Source organism: Dermacentor albipictus, chromosome 2 (assembly GCF_038994185.2).
Source record: "Dermacentor albipictus isolate Rhodes 1998 colony chromosome 2, USDA_Dalb.pri_finalv2, whole genome shotgun sequence".
Classification (NCBI taxonomy): Eukaryota; Metazoa; Arthropoda; class Arachnida; order Ixodida; family Ixodidae; genus Dermacentor; species Dermacentor albipictus.
In genome coordinates, this window is record NC_091822.1 from 193,571,432 (window position 1) to 193,591,976 (window position 20,545).

A 20,545-nucleotide genomic window follows, 5' to 3' on the forward strand; every position below is an offset into this window, starting at 1 on the left:
ATTATTGTTGTGGGACAAATTTACACCCCAAATGGTGCAACCGTTTTAAGAGTGTTGCAAAAGCCGAAAATACGTCATGTTCGTCATGTAAAAAAAAAAGCGCACTGTTTTTTAATTTGCACAAAACAAACTTTCTAGTGCCATAAACCTTGTACAAGTATAGGCATACTTTTTTAATTATACAGATTTTGTTTAAAAGTTTTGCCATGTCGTAGGGCGTCCTTGGGTACTTTTTCACCAGCCACATTGACAGCGATATTAGCTATGGTTTAAAAACATGCCTAAAGTATTTCTGCTGGTGTTTCCTCCATGTATCTCGCCGTGTTTGTTGGTTCTTCGTTGTATGCTGTGGCTCTCGTCTTGTTTTTGTGAAATGAACATTTGATCGCGGGCCGTGCATGTGACCCACAGCCCGTAGCCCCGGCATTTGGGCATTTGTGGAAACACCGTGTCGCTGTCATGCGGTAATGATTTCACGCACTTGATCTTTGCAACAGGCGCGGTACGAAATATTCCCAAAGGCAGCATAAAAATGGTTAACTTGTGGGGTTGGTACAGTGTTTTCGGGTTTTCTTTCTTTTTTCTCTTGTCAGTGCTGGTCTGACTGATGTATTCTTGGAGCTCGTCTACTATTGCTGGCAAAATGTGCACTGGCACCCAAGTGATTTTTGAATCGTTCGCTAAAGCGCTGCTTTTCATAAATGGAACACATTTTTCGAGTTCTGTTTAATAGGAGCCTGTTGTGTAGTATATTGTGTACCTGTAAAAATGAAAAACGCGACTGCACAAATATGCATAGCTTTCTTTAAAGCAGTGGCACACAAATGTCAAATATTGCGGCTCGTCTGCTACAGCTGTTTTCTGTACATCTGCACGTGCTTGCGAGAAGTGGATAAAGTCTTCAGAAAAGTCGGGATTTGTTGTAGAAGTGCGACGCCGCATGGAGGAAGGTGAGGGGTAAGAAACAGACAGACAGACAAAGAACTTTATTAATGGTCCTGAGGAACCGGCGTCAGGGTACCTCCCTTTTCAGGGAGTCCCCGTAGCCGTCGCGGGCCGCACCCACGCCGGGGTCGGAAGATCGTGGTCCTCCGCCCTGTCGCAGGCCCTCTGGACAGCCGGTAGTTGCTCTGAGAGGTCGCCGTTCTTAAGGGCTGCCTCCCAGTCGGTTAGAGTGGTTAGCGATGGGCTGCGTAAGAAATAGTGCTACAAATAATGGTAGTACGGTGATAGCAGCTGGTAGGGCTCAGATATTTGGTGGTACAAGCCTGAATGGCAGCTACTGAGCTTATCTTCTTACACTGCAGACTGCGCAGGGTGTAAATTGCAGTGACTGTAAGCTGTAGAACACGTAAACTGTGCACACGAACTGAATTTTGTGGCCACAGCTGTGCCAGTAGGGAGAAAAACTTGCAAAACACCTGGCTCATATCAACCGGAAGGGGACAAGTCATGTCTCCGCATGACATATCCAAGATGCGGCCATAGTTTTGGCTGCATGGAATAAATATTGACGGCTAATGCTGTGGCTTGATAGGAGGGTATGCACACAGCAAATAACTCGCCTTGGAAAACTCGCATTGATTACATAACAATGCCAGTTGTACAGTGCCGTCCACTGCGTAGAGCGCGCGACCGACTGTCTTTGTTCTGCAAGGCAACACCTGGCAGCAATTGCTGGATCCAAGATAGTGTGCCCAGGAGCATGCATGGCCTAGCAGACATGCAGAACTGCTTTTGATGAGGGGCGACATTGAAAAGTGGCTTTGTTTACCCTAATCTACACTCGGTCAGAGGGCACTTGTGGCAAGGCAAATGCCATAGAATGAAGCGTATGGGTTAATAATGTGCACCAGTTCTTTCACAACAAATGAAGTGCGCTCACGAACTGTTTGAGATAACAAAGTCGCTTACGAGCATTACCTCTGGGTAAATGCAACATGAGCATGTTTGCATGTTTATTAGGCCGCGCATGCTCCAGGGCATGCTATCTCGGACCCAACAGCCATCGCCAGGTGTCATCCTGCAGAGCAAAGCCGGCCATTCGTGTGCTCTACACAGCAGTGAACAGCACTGTGCGTTAGGTTGCCTTTACAGAAATCTTTCTCAGGCTCATCTCTCAAGTTGCGATCTTATAAAGCATTGGTCTTAATTAAACTTAAATATGCAGCAGCTCATGGGATCCTGGTCTCTAATCACTCGTCGCAGATGTAAAAGTGGTACAAAACCATGCATCACATTTAATTCATTCCAACTACCATTACACCGTGAGTGTATCTGCGCTACACAGGCAAAAAAGATGGCATTCATTCATTACTGCCTTAAGTTGACAATCTAAATTTTTTTTTTGCGTAGCTGCCACATGTCCAAATTTAATGACATTTGACACTATGATGTAATGACACTATTAATGAAAAAGTTTAAAGTACTCAATAAAAAATAAATAAGCGTTTACAAACTGCAGAAGAGTACGCATTTGGGCTGGTTGGTTCATGATTACGAGCAATAAAAGCAGCGTTAAACGACAGGACGAGTGAAGGGACAGCGCTGTTGTCTGTGTCCTTTCACTTGTCCTGTCGTTTAGTGCTGTTTTTATTGCTCGTAAGCATTTACAAGTTCTTGCTGCCGCCATGAATAGTGAAAGGTAAAAACACACATGGCTATCGTGCCATTAGCTCGAGTTTTTTTTCCTGTCTCTTACAACGTTGCGATTCACCGTAGCAACTTCAGTCATTGCATGTCAAATCTGAAGACCCAAAGCGAATTTGCACCTGTCCCATTGAAGCTGTTCCAATGCTGACCTGAGGAGTTTGGCAAGTACAACTCCTGACAGGGGTGTTGTAGTGGATAGTTGTGTACAAGTTATTTTTTATAGGATAGAAGCTGTTAATAATGCTTCAATTATACTGCAGTGCACTAGCTATGGCGCTGAGAATACCCATTTCTTAGTCAAATGAGTTATGGCGAATGCATTAGATAGCAAATGATATTAAGTTCGTCCATGTGTCATCACACAAGTGGCATTAAAATTTAAGATATCAGTGAGTTGATGTCATTTTCTGTGCCTGTGTGCCACAGGTATTACCCTTTCTTTACCCAGCCTTTCTCATTGTACAACAGTTTTCTACCTTTGTTTATTTCATAAGATTTATTATAACAACTGATTCCTTAAGGATAGGCTACTAACAAAATTATCCTACGCTTGAACATGCATTAATCACGTATGATGATGATCATTGATCACCATCATAAAGTAGGTATTCCACTTTCGAACAGTCAATGTTATCATAACTCGTCCATTCACAGTCAATATTTGTATTGGAATCAACCTTCCACACAGTGTTGTCACAATTAGGGACAGTAATGCTTTTAGAAGTGCACCGTAAACCTGGTTTGTAAGTAACTACGCAACTGTTGCATCATTCTTGTTATGATTGCCAGTTTCATTGTATTGGTTTTGTTGTTGTGGCTGCTGTATTGTATTTATTAGCATTGTAAATACTCTCTTCTCTAATACCCTAAGGGCTGTGAGGGTGAATGAATAAATAAGAAAATATGTTTACTAGTTGAAGCTCATTTTGATATAGTGTGCTGACAAACTTTTGTGAGAAAGCATTGTGTAGAATACAAAATACTCTGTGCCTAGGTAGTACTCTTAGGTACAACAAGAATTTCATTTCATTTATTTCTGAAAGTGCTCAAGAACAGCTCCTTGCGTTAGTATTGGAGCACTTGTGCTACATAAAGGACAGAAAACCTGAAAGAAAGTGGTACAAGATGCAACAAGAAATTGAATTAAATCAAAAACAGAAGTCAGATAAAGGGCAAATGCAAGAGCTGAAAATGTCAGTATCATAACTCAAGGCATTTTGTGGGGTTACAAGACCTGTTATAATGAGAAGAAAAGCGGTTAACCAACGGACCTAATTTTTGTTGTTCATATTGCAAGAAGCCAACAAACAAGGACACCAAGAACAAAGGGGAAGTTACTTGTACTTGCTAATCGAATTAACGAAATGATAAATTAATGGCAAGGAAAGTGGATGAGAAAGACTTGCTATAGGTGGGGAACAATCCCATGTCTTTGCATTATGCGTGCGGTGCATCACATGCGTAATGTTTGTCTATGGTGTGCAGGCGCCTACGGAGTAACGTTCGTAGGCCAGCTCCAGCTGAGGCGAGCACCTGTACAGGTCCCCAGCAGGATGCAACGGCATCGCCTAAATCACATCTGGCAGCTGCTGCTACCATTTCTGCTGAAAGCACAGTACCATTCACAACCAAGTACGTTTACTTGACAAAAACTCGTTACTTAATATGGCAATCATGAAATGTGCATTTTATTGGTGCACGGTGGCTATTGCGTCTGTAGTACAGCACACTGAATGTGTGTTCTTGTGCATTTGGACTTGGGTCCATGTTGTGGAACACCTGATTGCTAATATTAATACCAGGACCAATAATAACAACAACAACAACAACAACAACAACAACAACAACAACAACAACAACAACAACAACAACAATAATAATAATTAATTGGTCACATTTAGCTGAGCAGGTAATGTAGTAAGTAGCACATTTGACTGGTGGCTTATCAGTGTAACAGAACCGCTGCCTAGAGAAGTGACTCATTCATAAGTGGTAGATGCTTATGTGGGGTAAAGAAATTAGGAGATTTGGAGGTGTGGGATGTACGAGGGCTGCCACATAAGTCCTCAGCCTTACACAAAAAATGCTTGCGCATAGTCCCTAATTTTTCTAGAGTAGACACGACTTTCAAAAGTCATGACACTATAACTATCACATGCGTAGTGCACGAATTTTTTTTTTGCAGGCGCTGGTGGGTGATGCTGCATGCAGCCCAATAAAAATGAAGAAGTTGAAATCATATTCAGTTGTTGAATTTTCATCCCTGTAAAGTCTTACTCCAGCCAGTGTCCATCAAGATATGGTGGAGCCGTTAGTAGCGAACATGCTCTTTAGCACACTAAACTGGGCTGTTTAAGCGAGTGGACGAGCATTGAATAGTACCCATGCTTTAGCAGGCCAGCCAAAATCGACATGCAAGATAAGGTCACCTGTGTGCAAGATTATATAATGGCAGATAGGCGGCTCAACAGTGGGCAATTGTGTAGCTGATACGAGTAAAGAATATTGCAGTACCGTGCATCCTTACCAAGGAACTTGTGTGACCCAGGTTTCTCCTAACTGTCTTGCTCACTCACATGGGTGCACCACTTCTGTACTGAAAGTGAATTGCAGTTGAAGCATTGAAACAGCCTTTGTTTTCAACACCCCGAAAAGCTTTGTCTTCCATCAGCAGGCAAAATTATGGCTATCGTCTTCTGGGATTTTGAAGGCCTGTTGCCTGTGGGTCTTCTGTAGAAGGTGCAGACCCATGCCAGAGTATACAATGCTGCCCTGATTCATTGCCTTTGAGACACCATCGAGCCTAATGATTCATGCTTTGGAAAGGGGTCAATCTCTTCCAAGACGTATCTTCGTATCATGCCTCTGTGGCAATTGCTGCCATCCATTCCTGCAGCTTGCCTGTGCATCAGCATCTGTCATACTCGCCGGATCTCTCCCTGTGAGGTTTCACATCCCAGAGTTGAAGAAAGAATGCTGTGGGGGTCACTTTTCTCGTTATGTCATTCAAGCTGCTACCTTCTCTTTAGAGGGCCGACCTCCAAAACTTATTCTGCACATATCCAAGCACTGTAAAATTGCTGGTTGAACTGTGTGGACAATTTGAAGGGACTGCATTTGAAAGTAACACATGATTAGCTACATCAGCTGCTTCCCTCTCGTTGGTGTTGAGAACTTTTTTGACAAACCTTTTTGACAATCCTCATGGAAACAAGAAATAATGGGTGATCTCTGAGTGAGGCTTTCGTCCTTGTGATGAGGGTGGTGCATGGACACGAATGCAGTGGGTTGGTGAAAAGACAAAGATGACCAAGAGCCATGCATAAGGGCCCATGGCACAAGAAAACAAATAAAAAGGAACCAATTGCTGGAAACTGTGAAGCTCAGAAGAGACCAATCGCTGTGAGCTACAAAGCTTCATGGAGACCAACCTGGAAGACACAATGCTCTGAAGAAACAAAGGCAAACCGTGTGGATGGAAGGCTGAGTTGCAAAAAGTCTCGTAGGAAGAAGGTTGGGCACTGGCCTGGGTGTTGTTTGGGTGTTGGGTGTCATTGTTTGTGAAGCAGGTTCTTTGTTTTGTAACGAGTCACTGAAGCCTAACTTCAGACTACCCAAATCAGGACAAAGACGTTTGCACAAAGGTCACACGAAACGTTTAATATACACAAGGTTAAAAGACTAGCTAACTAACACTTAATAAAACAGTTAAAGGCAAGACATGTTTGAATGCACATGAAACAAACGTATTTAACAGTATGCAAGAAAATTCTAGCAGAACTCAGAACGAGTCAGACCTTCGGGTGTGGGTCTAATCCCTGTCATTGTTTGCTACATCTTATTGTGGTGCCGAAACCCAGGAACAAACCAGAGCATCGGCTCTGTGATGAGGCGTCCATTGCAAAAAGTTTACTTTCTTGAAGCCGGCAGCCTTTAGCAATTTTGTCAGCCGCGTGAGTGTGTTGTAAATAAAGAAGAAGCTGCACCGAGCACGAGCAGTGGTTACGGACGCAGCTCGCGCAGTTGTGGCCATGATGACGAACGAGTCAGACGTCCGGGTCCAGCTCTAACCCTTGTTGTTTGCCACACCCATCTCATGGTGAATGTCGAGGTTAATGCAGCTAGCATTGAAGCAATGCAGGGACATGCCGTATTGCCACTACAGAGATGCGTATGAGGCGTGTATGCAGCTGGATTCCTCTCTTGCACTTCCCACTGAGCATGCTGTGCCATCTAGTGGTGCTGTGGTGAAGTCCACGTGTGAGGTGTGTGTGATTATATATTCAGACAAGATTATCTGATTATATATAATGCAGGTTTGATTCTGCCTAATCCCCGATAAATTGATTTTTTTTTTGTCTTGAAAAGTGGCACATACTTGGTAACCCAAGTTAGCAGGAAAGACTTTAATTGAGGAGCGGCACATACTCGGTGACACACACCCAGTCACCCAAGTTTGTCTGACGGTTGGTTTCGAACCCTGTTCCCTCTGCACAGCAGTCCAATGTTATGCCCATTTGATCATGAACTACCCAGTTACCCAAGTTGACAGGAAAAGGGTTAGATGGAAAGTTTGCTGAAAGTGCGTAATGTTCCTAAATATTGCTAATTTCATTAAATGCCAATGACGAAATTCAGTTTAGTCAAGAGTTAACCGTGGAATGGCCTTGTGGTGAGGTGATAAACAAAGCAAAGCAATCATGGGCTTACCCTAGCAGTGGTGAGGTAGAGAACAGAGTCGGAGATGGCTGAAACACAGTTGTTCCAAGTTGGCCAAAAGGAAACAGGCCCTCGGAAACATCAGGAACCTCGAATATGAAGTGTCAAGAGAAAGAGGCATCCTGGCCTGGCAGCTGTTTGCATGCTCAGGCCTGCACCCTGATGCCTTGCATTTTTCCCACGGGTGCAGGAGTCCACAGGCCTTCTGGTAGTCTGCCATGGCCTGGCAAAGTCGTGAAGCCGTTTTTCGTAGGAAGGCTTTGGTCAGCCCTTCACTGGTTGCCGTAGTGAGGAGTAGTCCTAACGGCGCAGGTCTGAGACCCGATAGCACATCTTCAGTGCCTGGTTTGATGGTTGACCTTCCTATGTGGCTTCCTGCAATTCCACCTTTAACCAACGTGAATTGCCTTTTTTCTTTGCTTGGCATGTCATGGTCCTCCAGGATTGGCCTACTCCGAGTTTTGCGGTTTCCAGCGATTGGTTTCCTTTTCATTTGTTTTGTGTGTCATGTGATCTCATGCTTAGCTCTTGGCCATCATCTTTATTTTGTACTTTTCACCAACCACTGCACTTGAGTTTGTACACTTCACTCATCTCAGTCCTGCAGTGGATATAAATCGGCGGATATTAATTATACAAGTTGCACTGAAAGATATTGTTGCATTGTCAGTGTGGTGAAGTGCAGTGAAATATCAACACAGTGAATATCTGTTCCAAGAGCAAGAACTGTGTGCTCTTGTGCTATTATTGTCAGGTTATACCACACATGCTTATAGCCATTATAACCACTATAGGTGCAGCTAGTAGCAGTCAGATTTAATAGAAGCAGAAAGGTGACAACGGTGTGTGAAACAACCTGTTAACTTATGGCCTTTCATCAAATGTACCAGCTCTTTGTAGGATACACTGTTGAATTGTTGAAACTGTGCATCACTGCACATGTCACAGAAGACATCCTGAGAGAAAATTAAAAAAAAAATCATGTGTATCCTGTGCATGTTTGGAATTGATGTAAGCTAAGCTGCTTGCTTTCATTGACAGTAATTAGCGGTGATATTGACGGTAAATGGTAAATTTCTTCAGTGTTTAGTGCAATGTGTGATTAATGAGTTGATGCTAAATGTTACCTTGCATGCACCACTGCTGTTTGTCTGCCTAGTAAACAGAACACACAAGGGGATGTGTTTGCTTGAGGCATTGTTGTGCACCATATTTCATAACCTCTGAGATGGTTGAGCATTGTCATTGGCTCACATGGCAATGACATTGGGGCACAGTTAATAAATTTTAATTGGATTATGGGGCTGGTACATGCCAAAACCACAATCGGATTATGAGGCACGCTGTAGTGGTGGACTCCGGATTAATTTTGACACCGTGATATTCTTTAACGTGTCCCAAAATCTAAGTACACTAGCGTCCTTGTATTTTGCCCCCGTTGAAATGGGCTGCTGCAGTAGGGATCAAACCCGCAACCTCGAGCAACACCATAGCTGCAAAGCTACCACGTCGAGCACAGAAGTGTTCATTTGGCGTGCGGCCGCTTTAGTAGTGTTGCTTATATGCTACGGTGCTTTAATGTAGGTGTGCGTCTGCATGCCGTGCATCAGTTTGTTTGACAAATTTGCACGATCTTTATTTTTCAGAAATACAGAAACGTACCATACCGTACCTTAAACTTAAGTTTGTCCAGTTTGTCCACAACCGCTATCGTGTAGTGATATTGCTCCCTTGCCTTCCTACATTGCTTTTTTTGCTCCCCCCCACATGTATGGGAGCTCTGAGCAAAGAGTGGCAAGGCTTTTATTCACTCGTTTTGTGAATGTGTCAGTTCTACCCATTCTTCGCCTCCCCTTCCTACCTTCTCATTCTATTTACCTTCCCTCTGGACTTTTGCACATTAGTACAAATGTAAGTGCTGCAGTTTCTGCAATGCTTTTGAGAGGTGTTATGGATAATTACAGCCATCAAGAAGGTATTGTATAGGTCATCACCCCGGGCACTCCAGAGGGCATTGTAGCGATGTGATGGAAAGGTGCAGAGTTTCACGTGTCGCCTTTCCTCTCCAACATGTATATGCATGCTCTGATACACCCCTCGGTGCAGCGTGAAAAACAGCAGCAGCAGTTAAAAAGTCGAAGAAGCAAAGAAAGCTTCACTTAAAGGGAAGCTGAAAGGTTTTCCAGAAAAAATGAGTGAACATCTGTACACAATGGTTTTCAACCCTCCGAATTCGAATATCGTACCGAAATTGAGCGAAAGAAATAGCAAATATATTTTATTTCGACGAAAAGTGCAGCAGCGGACACGCCCAGCTCGCGCGTCTCGTTTCCGCCTGTGATTGGTCGGGCGCCTCGTGACGTCAACTCTAGTAACCGAACGCTGCCGCTACACATGAAGCGCGGTGCCAGGTAGTTTGGTGCTGTTTTTCTGAGACGGTAATGGAAAATTCAGAGAGACTGCGTTTTTCTGAGGAGTTCGGCGTTACTCCCTACATGTACGAGCCGATTGCGAAGACCCGGCCTCTCGAAGAAGCAAACGATGCTGGTGCGAGCAGTGCTTTCGACGCGAACGAAAGCAAAGTCTTGGGATCTCCTTGTGTTGGAAATGCTCTTTGGTGAGTATGTTTTTGCAAAGCGATCTAGTGATCTTGCCGATCTTTCGCCGATCTAGTGAGCTCGTTTCCGGTCAAACAACTGTAGTGTTGTGTTCCTGCATGCTTCCTCGTTGAACGTAAGCGGGGATGCGATCGTCGGCATTTGTGCGCTGTCCAAAGCTGTCGGCAATCTACAAGGCGGTTTAAACGCGTGAAAAGCTTCCTGGTTCATGCAGTACGTGTAGTGACCTTCATCTGTTGACTACCACTCACGTTGACGACCACACACGTTGATTACCACTCACGTTGACTACCACACACGTTGACTACCACTCTACATACATGCAGACGCAGCAACAAAGGAATGCAGGGTCGATCGAAGCAGATTACGATGGCACGCACGCAGAAACAAGTGCAGTCAGGCACGGTCGCGGACGCTGCGAAGGAACGAAACATTAGAGTTGACGTCACAACACCGCGGTTTCCGGTCTCCGCTCGCATCGTCAGCGTCAGCAGCAGCGCGCGGCATTCGGCGGGGGGTGGAGCTACAGCGCAATTTCAACCGACGATTACGTCGCTCCTAATTGAAAAAAAAAACCCAAATTTTACTTACATGGTTTATAAGGTTCCCGCATCCGTATATGAGCGTCTTATTGAATTCGACAGACTCTTCAGCTTCCCTTTAAAAAAAAAATTGCACCTTGGAGAACATGGTTGGGCACTGTGCACAAACAATATGGGCTTGTGCGAGATGTCTGGTTTGTGGATATAGCTCACCTTTTTGCTCGAAACACTTGCCACCTGTTCCTCGACTAAGGGTACAATATGCTAACTAAGGGTACAATGTGCTAACATATTGTTCCTAAGAAAGGGAATGGTAAAGAATTGCCAAATTTGTGGGTCATTAACTTGCTGTCTGTGTTCATAGCTTTAACAAAAAATGACTTTAGCTAGAGTGCAGCAGCATCCAAATCAACACAGCGAATTGTGATTCTCGTTTTCGGATGCTCAACAGTAGATCGCTGCCAATTACCATTTCATACCTGGTTTACGATACCGATTGCAACAAAGCTTATTCAGCAACATAAATGCAGCTTGCTAGACACATTGCAAAAATGACTTCGAATTACTGTAAACAACTATTCCGATAACACAGTGTTTAATACTATTTGTCTCTACTGCACAGTGATCTCCAAACCAGGACCCGTAAATTGGATCGAGGCACTGCTTCAGGTCCACAATTGAATGTACCAGCCTCTCCTGGCCCATTTCCTGCAGGCCTGGAGACCACTAGAACCACACACACAGCCCATTCGGCACTCTCGTATGTTTTCTCATTTAAAGATCTTTATTCATTACGATGGTCACAACATGTGCATTTTGGCAGTGCATTTTGGTTGCTGGAATCATGTTCACAGCTTCTTCTAGCCCTTCACCTAGTATATGCTGTTAAAAGTGCTTAATTGAGAACATTAAGTATGGTGCTTCTTATGTGGGACAGCTCGCTGGAGCACCAGACGTGACCGAAGAAAATTGTTGGCAGGCAGGTGTTGTTCCAGTCTGTTGACTCACTAGAGCAGGAACATTGGAGAATGCTTGTGGCGCACTGGGGTACCATGATGGATGATATGTTGTGGCAAAGTACTGCCAGAAGCGACTAATTGCTGATATGCTTTCACGAGGTTGTAGGTAAGCCTCCCAGTTATGGCAGCTTCACTTTGACAGATTGACTACAAAATTGCTTACCTGCAGAGATTTTAATCGGATTCTTCACTGCAGCTTTCTTTTTAGCCAACTTTGCAGCTTTGGCATATTCGAAAGGATACTTAAGGGAAATAGTTAGCCTTGACTGATGAATTGCACTTCTCAGACACACAAATGTTGGCAAGAGTTAATTTTTTATAAGCAAGAAATTTCAGGCAGATGGCCACCTTCAAGTTCCTGTAGCAGTCACATGTGCCATCATGGCTTTTGACAGTGTCTGCTCAGGACTAGTTGGCTGCTTAGCAAGATTTGATTACATTCTAAAGGAACAAAAGACAACCAAGTTGGTCAACTTGGTGACCCACAGCAACCGATAAACGCAGCAGAAGAAATGGGGCATGAGGAAAGGATACACAAACATAGTTCTGACTTCAAACGATGTCTATTGGCATAATACAGGCAGTGTAACATATACAGGCATTCACTAAAGAAAATAGAGGGCAACTTGAAGGCATTGTCACATATTTGGCGGGTAGTCAAGCCACTGTCTGAAGGACAGATGCTATGTGGTGTCGCACACAGAATTCAAAATGGATAAACCTGCAGACTTGAGTGATAAGAGCACAATTGAAAAAGCACCAATGCACAACCTACCTAGCTTTCAAAAATTATCTATTTCTTTCACCAACTGCATATTGTGTGTAGCTAACACTGCTATGGACCTTTTCCCAATTCAGCTATTTTCATGCGCGTACCCATGCTTTCATCTGCAGCCAAGCTATGCTGTTACCACAGGGTGTGTGTGCAAAGTGAGTGTGTGATTCCTTGCACAATCTGTGACAAATTTTCTGAACTTGAGCGACTGAACCATGTATTTGCATGTGTTTTGGGCGATAATATTGGTTGTTGAACCACTTGAGCAGTTTGTGGGAAAGACTACAAGCAGTCTTGTCAATGGAAACGACTCCGTGAGCTAATGCTCGAGCGATAGGGTCAGTGTTTGAAATAGGCCTCATGCAGGACATTTGCTGTGCTGTCGATTGCATAAACTGGCATGGAATGTTGAACGTGTTGTACTGGTGTGGCATGCATGGTCAAGTTCCAAAAAATATGCCATGTTACCAGTGAGCCATCAAGCGATTCTTGCTGAGCGAGGCAAACTTGTGTTTTGGTAGCAGCATGGCAACAGTGTTGTAAACATTCGAGTTGCAGTTGCTGCCCTACAACTGATTTGGCAGTCTCGGTGCTGTTTGAATCTACTGGTATGTATACAGCAGGGTTTTTACTATTGGCTGACGAAGGCTTTTCCACATGTGTTGCGAAAGTGGATGTGTAACTACATGAGGACTAAAAAAAAAAAAAAAAGGAGGCATATCACCACACAGTCTATTTGAATGCATTGCACAAGACCAAAGCGACGACACACTTGCAGTGTCATATTATACACAACTTAAAGTCCCCTCCCCCCATTTTTTTTTCTGCAGGCGAATGAAGCTTTACACGCCTGAGAAAATGTGTTTCGTCCCCTTCTCTTCCGCCACACGGTACACGTGCAGAACTTTTGCATGTTGCTTGTTCATCTTGATGAGCTGTTTGCAGTACCCACTCTTCACTGAGGTGGGTTAACATGTGTATGTTAACTGCCTCCTTTGCGTTGAACTACTCCAAAGGACGGGCGAGTTTATTCTGAAGAAACTTTCTTCTGTGACACATTTGATGGTCACTGTTAGAGTCGGGCCTGTAGGACGATCGGATGAACTTGGGGCGACAGGACTTAGGCGAGCAGGATTTATTTACATTATTTACAGTTGAACATGGGATACATTTACACAGTCTATGCGTGGCTCCCAAATGGAGCATGCAAGACGAAGCATACAGCAAACGAGCACACAGCTCACGAGTACATTGACAAGCAAAGAGCACGACGACGAGCACACTCTAGCAGCCGACAATCGCTGCTTATAAGCACTCGATTCGACGTCATCGCAGACTACATGCCTTTTTGGAGGAGGAGGGCTCACACACACGTGCCGCTCAGGTTTCAGTGCTCTCTCTGAGGGCTGACGGCCTTTGCAGCGCAGTCGTCGTGGTATCCATTGTCCTGCGTCCCCATAGTCAGGTGGTCACACCCGAACCCAGCCGGCGTCTCTAAATTCCAGAGCGGCCATAGTCCGCCGTTCTCCAAAGGAAGTTCACGGTTGGTTAGTGCTGTCCTCGCTGGTTCTCTGAAGGGCGCCCCCACCCCGGATCGATCGACGCACCTGCAGCGGGCTGAAATAACTTGCACGTTGCCAGCTTGGCAGGCCATTCCTAACATCACGCACATCTTTAATACTTGGATCAAAGTACTAGCCAGGCTGTCCAAGAATAAATGCTGGTGCATCTATATTGCTCGTTTGCGTAACAATATAATCTCTGTTTGTCATCTATTATAATCTCTGTAAATCCCATAGCTAAAGAAGGCAACATGTGCTGGTACAACTAAGGAATCTCCATCTTCCTTAACGTCGCCACTGTCACTGTCTTACACGAACATTCTGAGCCTACTAAAAAAGCATGACTCATTGAGTGCCTATTTGGAGGATGGCGATACCGATATTCTAGCTTGAATTGAAACTTGGTTGCACACTGACATCACTAATGAAGAACTTCCTCACACTAAGAAATATAACATTTACAGGCATAAACATAGCGGGAAGAGGGGTGGAGGTGTTCTGATTGCTATAAAAAGCTGCATTTAATTGTTTCTTGTTGACACAAATTTCACTGCTGAAGTAGTCTGGGTCGCATGCGCAACCACTTCTGCCCATGCTCTAGTGGGTACTTGTTATCGGCTGCCCGACGCTGACCACTCGCTTCTTAATGCACTGCGGGAAAGCATATCCTTTGCTACTCAACAATGTTCGGCGGCTATTGTTTATCTCCTGGGCAACTTTAATTTTCCTCTAATTGATTGGCCAAATCTGTCATCATCCTGCCACTTCTCTGCTGAATTTATTAGCTTAACACTAGATTACAACCTGAACCAGATAGTTGATCGACACACCCATGCTCCCGACATCTTAGATTTAGTATTGACTACCAAAACTGATACTGCCTGGCTTATTGCTTACATTGATGACTTGAGTGATCAGAAATCTCTTCAATTAAACATCAATATTCCAGTAACTTTCTATGGGGCTAACACTAAAAGCATTAGAGATTACAATGGGGCTGACTACAACAAAATTAATGCTAAATTAGCTATTTTTTTCACTGAAGAATTTGGGCTATACCTTAACTGAAGATTGGTAAATGACAGCTGGGAACTTTTTAAGCAAACATTAACAGCACTGGTAGAAAATTACGTTCCGAAAATCTCAATAGCAAGTGACAAGTTTAATCCTTGGTTTACAAAACACCTTCGAACATTAAGAAACAGGAAGAAGCGTCTGTTCAGGGCAGCCAGAAGGGACAAACAAGCCTCATCTTGGGTGGTATACAGTGATTTTCTAAAATCTTACTGCACAGAGCTGTGCACAGCCAAAGACAAATATTTTTCATGTGACCTGCTGTCTCTTCCAATCACCAACCCCAGAAAATTCTGGCAAGTTATATCAGCAGATACCACTGTCCGCAATGTTGTGCTACATGATAATAATGATTGCCCTTTGTCTGATGCTGATTGTCCAGTAGCGTTTAACAATTTATTCACATCGGTTTTTACACAGGAAGACTGTTCCACTGTTCCCATAGTCCCTGACTTTGAATATCCTTCTATAGAACCAATAGAAGTTACAGCAGCTGGCTTTTCGTCTTTAATAAATAATCTCAAATTATTCACATCTTCCAGTATTGATAATATTAACTCAAAAATACTAAAAAAAATACCGTTATAATTTCAAGCCAGATTTTGTGCCATATTCTTAAGCAATCCTTGTCATCTGGCGAACGACCCTTGGACTGAAAAATCGCTAAGGTTATCTTTGTATTCAAGCGGAATAACAAGTACTCTCCACGAAATTACCATCCCATCTCCTTACATGCATCTGCTGTAAACTACTGGAACATATCATAGCATCGCATATCTATTGCCATATAGAATCGAACGACTTCTTTTATTTTAACCAGCATGAATTCAGAAAAGGCATATCTTGTGACACTCAGTTGCTCGAATTTACAACAGAATTACACTCCAGCATCAATAACAAACAGCAAACTGACTATGTGTTTAAGAACACATTCGCATAAGATTTTTCGAAAGCATTTGACCGTGTCGCTCATTGTCGCCTCATCTCAAAATTATCCGCCGTCCAACTGGATTCATTAACTTTATCTTGGCTCTGAAACTTTCTGTCGTTGTGGTAGCAGTTCACTATCGTTAATAATCATGCATCGCTTCCTTCTGACATTATCTCTGGTATACCGAAGGGCAGTGTCCTTGATCCACTTCTTTTCCTAATTTTCATTAATGACCTTCTACAAAACGTATAATCCCAGATAAGGCTTTTTGCTGATGATTGCATTCTATACCATACAATAACAACATCTGGTGACCATTTATTATCATGGAATGACCTTAACCTTGTCAGTTTCTGGTGCACTACATGGCAGATGACCCTTAACTCGGACAAATGTGAATATATATCTTTCTTGCAAAAATGTTCTAACTCCCACTTTTCTTGCATCATAAATAGCACCATTGCCCCTCTGACATCGTCCTGTATATACCTTGGCGTTGAGCTTACAACAAATCTTTCCTGGAGTACACACATAACAGCTACCTGTACAAAAGCTTCAAAAACTCTGGGTTATCTCCGACGGAACTTGTGTAAATCCCCTGCTACAGTTCGTAAATTGGCATACCAAACTTTTGCTCACCCACAATTAGAACTTGCTTCATCAGTATGGTCTCCACATCAAGATTATTTTGTTTTTATGCTAGAATTCATTCAGAATAGAGCAGCACGCTTCATCAGAAATAACTATGACAGAACTTCAGGGGAAAACAGGGGAAAGGCGGGAGATGGAAATTCAAGATGATGAGCAAAACGAGAACAAGGTGAAAGCAAGAGCCAGCGTTTCAACAAGTGGACTTGTCACCTTGTTCTCGTTTTACGACAGAGCTTGCAGTGTAACAAAGAGTAAAGCAGATATTTTGCTCCAGCCACTTGAAACTCGTCGCACGATAAGTCTTCTTTGCCTTTTCCATATATACGTTGATGGAAATTGCTCTCATGTGTTGCCTCTAGAAGCACCAGCGTGCATGTCATGTCGCTTTATCAATAGCCACAGTTTCACACACATCTTTGGCAATACAATGTCAATTAATGCATCAGCACTGCAACATGTCATAACAGTATGGCACAGTCTTCCTGATAACATTGCATGCTTAATAAATTGTGGCGCCTTTCGTGAAAAATTGCAAAGCTTCTTGTAGTAACATTGTATAAGGATATTTTTTGACCTGCTTTCCTTCCCTGTTATTTGTACTTGTATTATCTTAATGTTAGTGTGTATTAATGTATTATTGTGATTACACTGCCTCAAGCTTACCCTGGACAAACATATTTGAACTTAGTTATTTTTTTTATCCTGTGACTACCTGTAATATTTATATTGATTACTCCTGTAGAAACACTTACATTGTATCCCCCCATACTCAATGCCCTTAAATGGGCCTGTAAGGTATCTTAAATAAATAAATAAATAAATGATGCTTTCCTGCATGTCAAATTCAGCACATTACCTTCTTGTTCGTAAATGGAAAAGGTGTTATTACTACACACGAGCAAACATGCGCACGCTAAAACAGGGAGGGGGAGGAGCTACTTCTACAAAACAAGCGAGAAAAAAAGTGCGGGATGTCATGAAAGACTTGGTCACTGCCTAGAGGTGAGAAGGGATGGGAGTGTTCGCTTCTTGCCTGCCAAATTTTGTTGAATGGGAGACAGCCATTAGGGTTGTTTACTGGAAAAAGGTCCATTGTCATGTCTGGCGGGGGCAGAATGCAAAAATGCTTGTGTAGTGCACTTTGTGTGCATGTTAAAGATCCTCTGGTGGTCACAATAAATTGGAGTCCCAGGGCCACTACGGCATTCCTCATGCCCACTATGCTGTTTTGGGACATTAATACCCTCCCATTTTTATTTATTAAATTGTCATCCGTTGTTTCAGGCACCTGCCATGGTCAGACTGGCAGCTGCCAGACCGCGAAGCAATGAGAAAGTTTTAACTGCTTTTATTGACTCCAAAACCATGTGCAGTTGGGCATTTGTGGCATTAGCACTGCATGTTCCACTTTTTTCTAGTTACACGTAATTGGGAAGTACACAGAAGCGATTTTAAATACACTTTCTGAAAATGCTTTGGCAGAAAGGTCATTCTTATATTTTGCTTACTTGTTCTAGATACTGAGTACCCATGTGATAAACCTCTGTTCTTTTTTACTTATGTTTTCTCTTGTGTGCCATTGTAGGGTGAACAAGCAGCATGGTACTCCCGACGTGGGCCCTGTTCCAAAGTGCATCATGCAACAACGCAAGAGTATCACAAACGAACAGTTGGTTTCAAAGTTAAGAAGCAAGCACAGGCACCGTGGCTGTGATATGGTTATGGCCATTAATGAAGCTGGTTCCCAGTTTCGTCTGCCAGGGTTTCCCAGAAGCGACGCACTCGATATCTTGAATCTCGGGCTTCCATTCCTTCTGGCGTCGCAGCAAGCCAATGAAAAATTGTCATTAAAGAAAGGAGATGAAGTCTTGTCCTTTAGAAAGACAAATGTAAAGCAACAGGACATCATTTCATCGGAGGTGCATGCATCGGCTGCTGAAAATAAAGGTTCCACCACTTCTGTGGACCCTCACCTCTACACAGGGCATAAAAAAAATGGAAAGCCACATAGTTACAGTCCTCAATTTTCAAGAAGTCAGGAAGCCTTAACAACAAAGGTTTGTGCAGCTTTGCCTTGTGACACTGTGTTCGTTGCTCCTGTGTGCAATCTTGTCGTTGAACTGGACAGGCTAACCGCAGAGGAAATCTCTGCCTTCACTTCTCATCGGCATCCATCACCTGTCCACAACAGAATGGCACAGAAATCCAAAGATGCTGGATGCTGCTCTCAAGTGACAGAACGGCCAGCGCCAGTGCATGCCGCCCGTACCTCTGTCCCTGGGCAATCCCAGAAACAGCCCTTGGTCCAGTCACGTCGATTGCAAGATACTGCTGACTTCAAAAGCGATGCAATGGACATAGAAGAACCTGCACTTCACGAGCAGCCCCGGCAAAATGATTCCCAGCTGTCTGACCAAGATGAGCATTCACCATCGCTGCTTGAATCGATGCGAAGTGGATGTCAGAAAACACTGCCAAGCACATCGCAAAAATCCTCCGATGTCACGTTTAAGAAGTGCATAAGTGTCAGATTTTCAAATATTGTACAAAAGAAAACTGCTGACTTGCCTACAGACGAACATTTGCTACCAGCTCCTACTGCGTCTGAAAAGACTTCGCAAGTGCCATGCCGTGAGCCATCACTCCTAGGTGTCGGAAATTTGGTAGAGCCTCGATTGTCCGAGGCCAGAGGCTCGGGCTCGCAGGATTCACCGGTAGGTGCTGAAAGGTGCATCATCCGGTCAGTAAGTCCCGACACTCTGCCGCCGCTGAAGAAGCGCAGGGTGCGGTTCACAGCTCTGCAAGAAGAGGCACTCGTATACGGTGTTATGAAGTACGGCCGAGGAAGCTGGAAGGAAATCAGCAACGATGGCTGGTTCGACGGGCGCCACACAACCGATCTCCATGACAAGTATAGGAATTTGGAAAAGTATGGCCATCTTCCAAACGTCAGGAGACGAGTGAAGGACATGCTGAACGCTGGAGTGAATCCCCTGAAGAAACTGCGTGCCCTGTACAAGCAGCAGCAAGCAACGTCACTGATAGCAGTGGAGCCGCTACATGGCGAGCGAAGCTCTGTGAGCCAGCGGCAGGAGCCACAAAGAGCTTTTCTGTCTGTCAGGGGTCCCGAAAGGGCCAGTGCAGCTCCATCTTCGGACGATGACTCTCTGGAGCCATTCCAGCATCAAACAGAGGCTCGAGAGGCTACCAGCTCGCCGAAGACAGCTTGCAGCAGCGCCGACAGACCATCTGCATCAGGAGCGCGTCCCTCTGCACTGGGAAGATGGAGTTCAGATACCGAGTCAGATGAATCACAAAAAAGTGTTCCGACCAAGTTCAAGCAGAAGCGGCGGAGAGTGCCCTTCACGCCGCTTGAAGAGGAGGCGCTCGTGGCTGGCGTTCTGAAGTTCGGCAAGGGTAACTGGGTGCGTATACTGAACGAAGGTGGCTTCCTTGGGAGGACAGGCACACAGTTGAGCGACAAGTATCGGAACTTGAAGCTGTATCGCCAGCTGGAGGCAGTCGAGAAGGCTGTGAAGACTAGGTGCGCTAGAGGCGAAGACCCTTTGGAAGAACTTCGCAAACTATCTGCCACTCACTGGAAGCGCTGACAGTAGGTTTTGCAGGCAGATTTATATCTTTAAAATTTGATTTTTTTTTTAAATTGAGCTTTCATTATTTGAATAAAGGTTTTGAGACCTCACTGACGTGCGACAAGCAGCAGCCCATTGGTGTTGATTGCAGTCCGGCTGTTTATTGATTTAAATTGTATGAAAGTAATATTTGTGAACAGGGTGGTTGTTTCCTTTGAGCAGCATCATGCAGGTTCACTTTAAAGAAGTTTTCTTTTGATAACAAGAAAATCTTGGCAAGTTTATGCATCCAACATTCGGTAGCCACCACCAAGTGAACGTGCTTAAAGACAGTGAATTTTATCATCTGTGATGTTTCACTAGCATAACGGCTGCGCAGCTTCCATTGTTGGTGATCTGCCAAGTCTGG

At 44.0% G+C, this 20,545-nt stretch overlaps 1 protein-coding gene across 4 annotated transcripts; it reads left to right on the plus strand.

Moving 5' to 3' along the window:
* Positions 1–254: 254 nt before the first annotated feature.
* LOC135898518 (uncharacterized) lies at positions 255–20,246 on the plus strand. Of its 4 annotated transcripts, none has more exons than XM_065427489.1 (4): positions 256–464; positions 4,138–4,284; positions 11,154–11,291; positions 18,129–20,246. In XM_065427489.1, exons 1-4 carry the CDS (start codon positions 460–462, stop codon positions 20,152–20,154), a joined length of 2,316 nt encoding a protein of 771 aa, XP_065283561.1. In that variant the 5' UTR covers positions 256–459; the 3' UTR covers positions 20,155–20,246. The 4 variants fall into 4 exon arrangements, with proteins under 4 accessions (XP_065283563.1, XP_065283561.1, XP_065283562.1 ...); XM_065427488.1 differs by lacking the exon at positions 256–464 and adding an exon at positions 864–957; XM_065427491.1 differs by lacking the exon at positions 4,138–4,284 and having other exon boundaries at positions 255–464.
* The last annotated feature ends 299 nt before the right edge of the window (positions 20,247–20,545 follow it).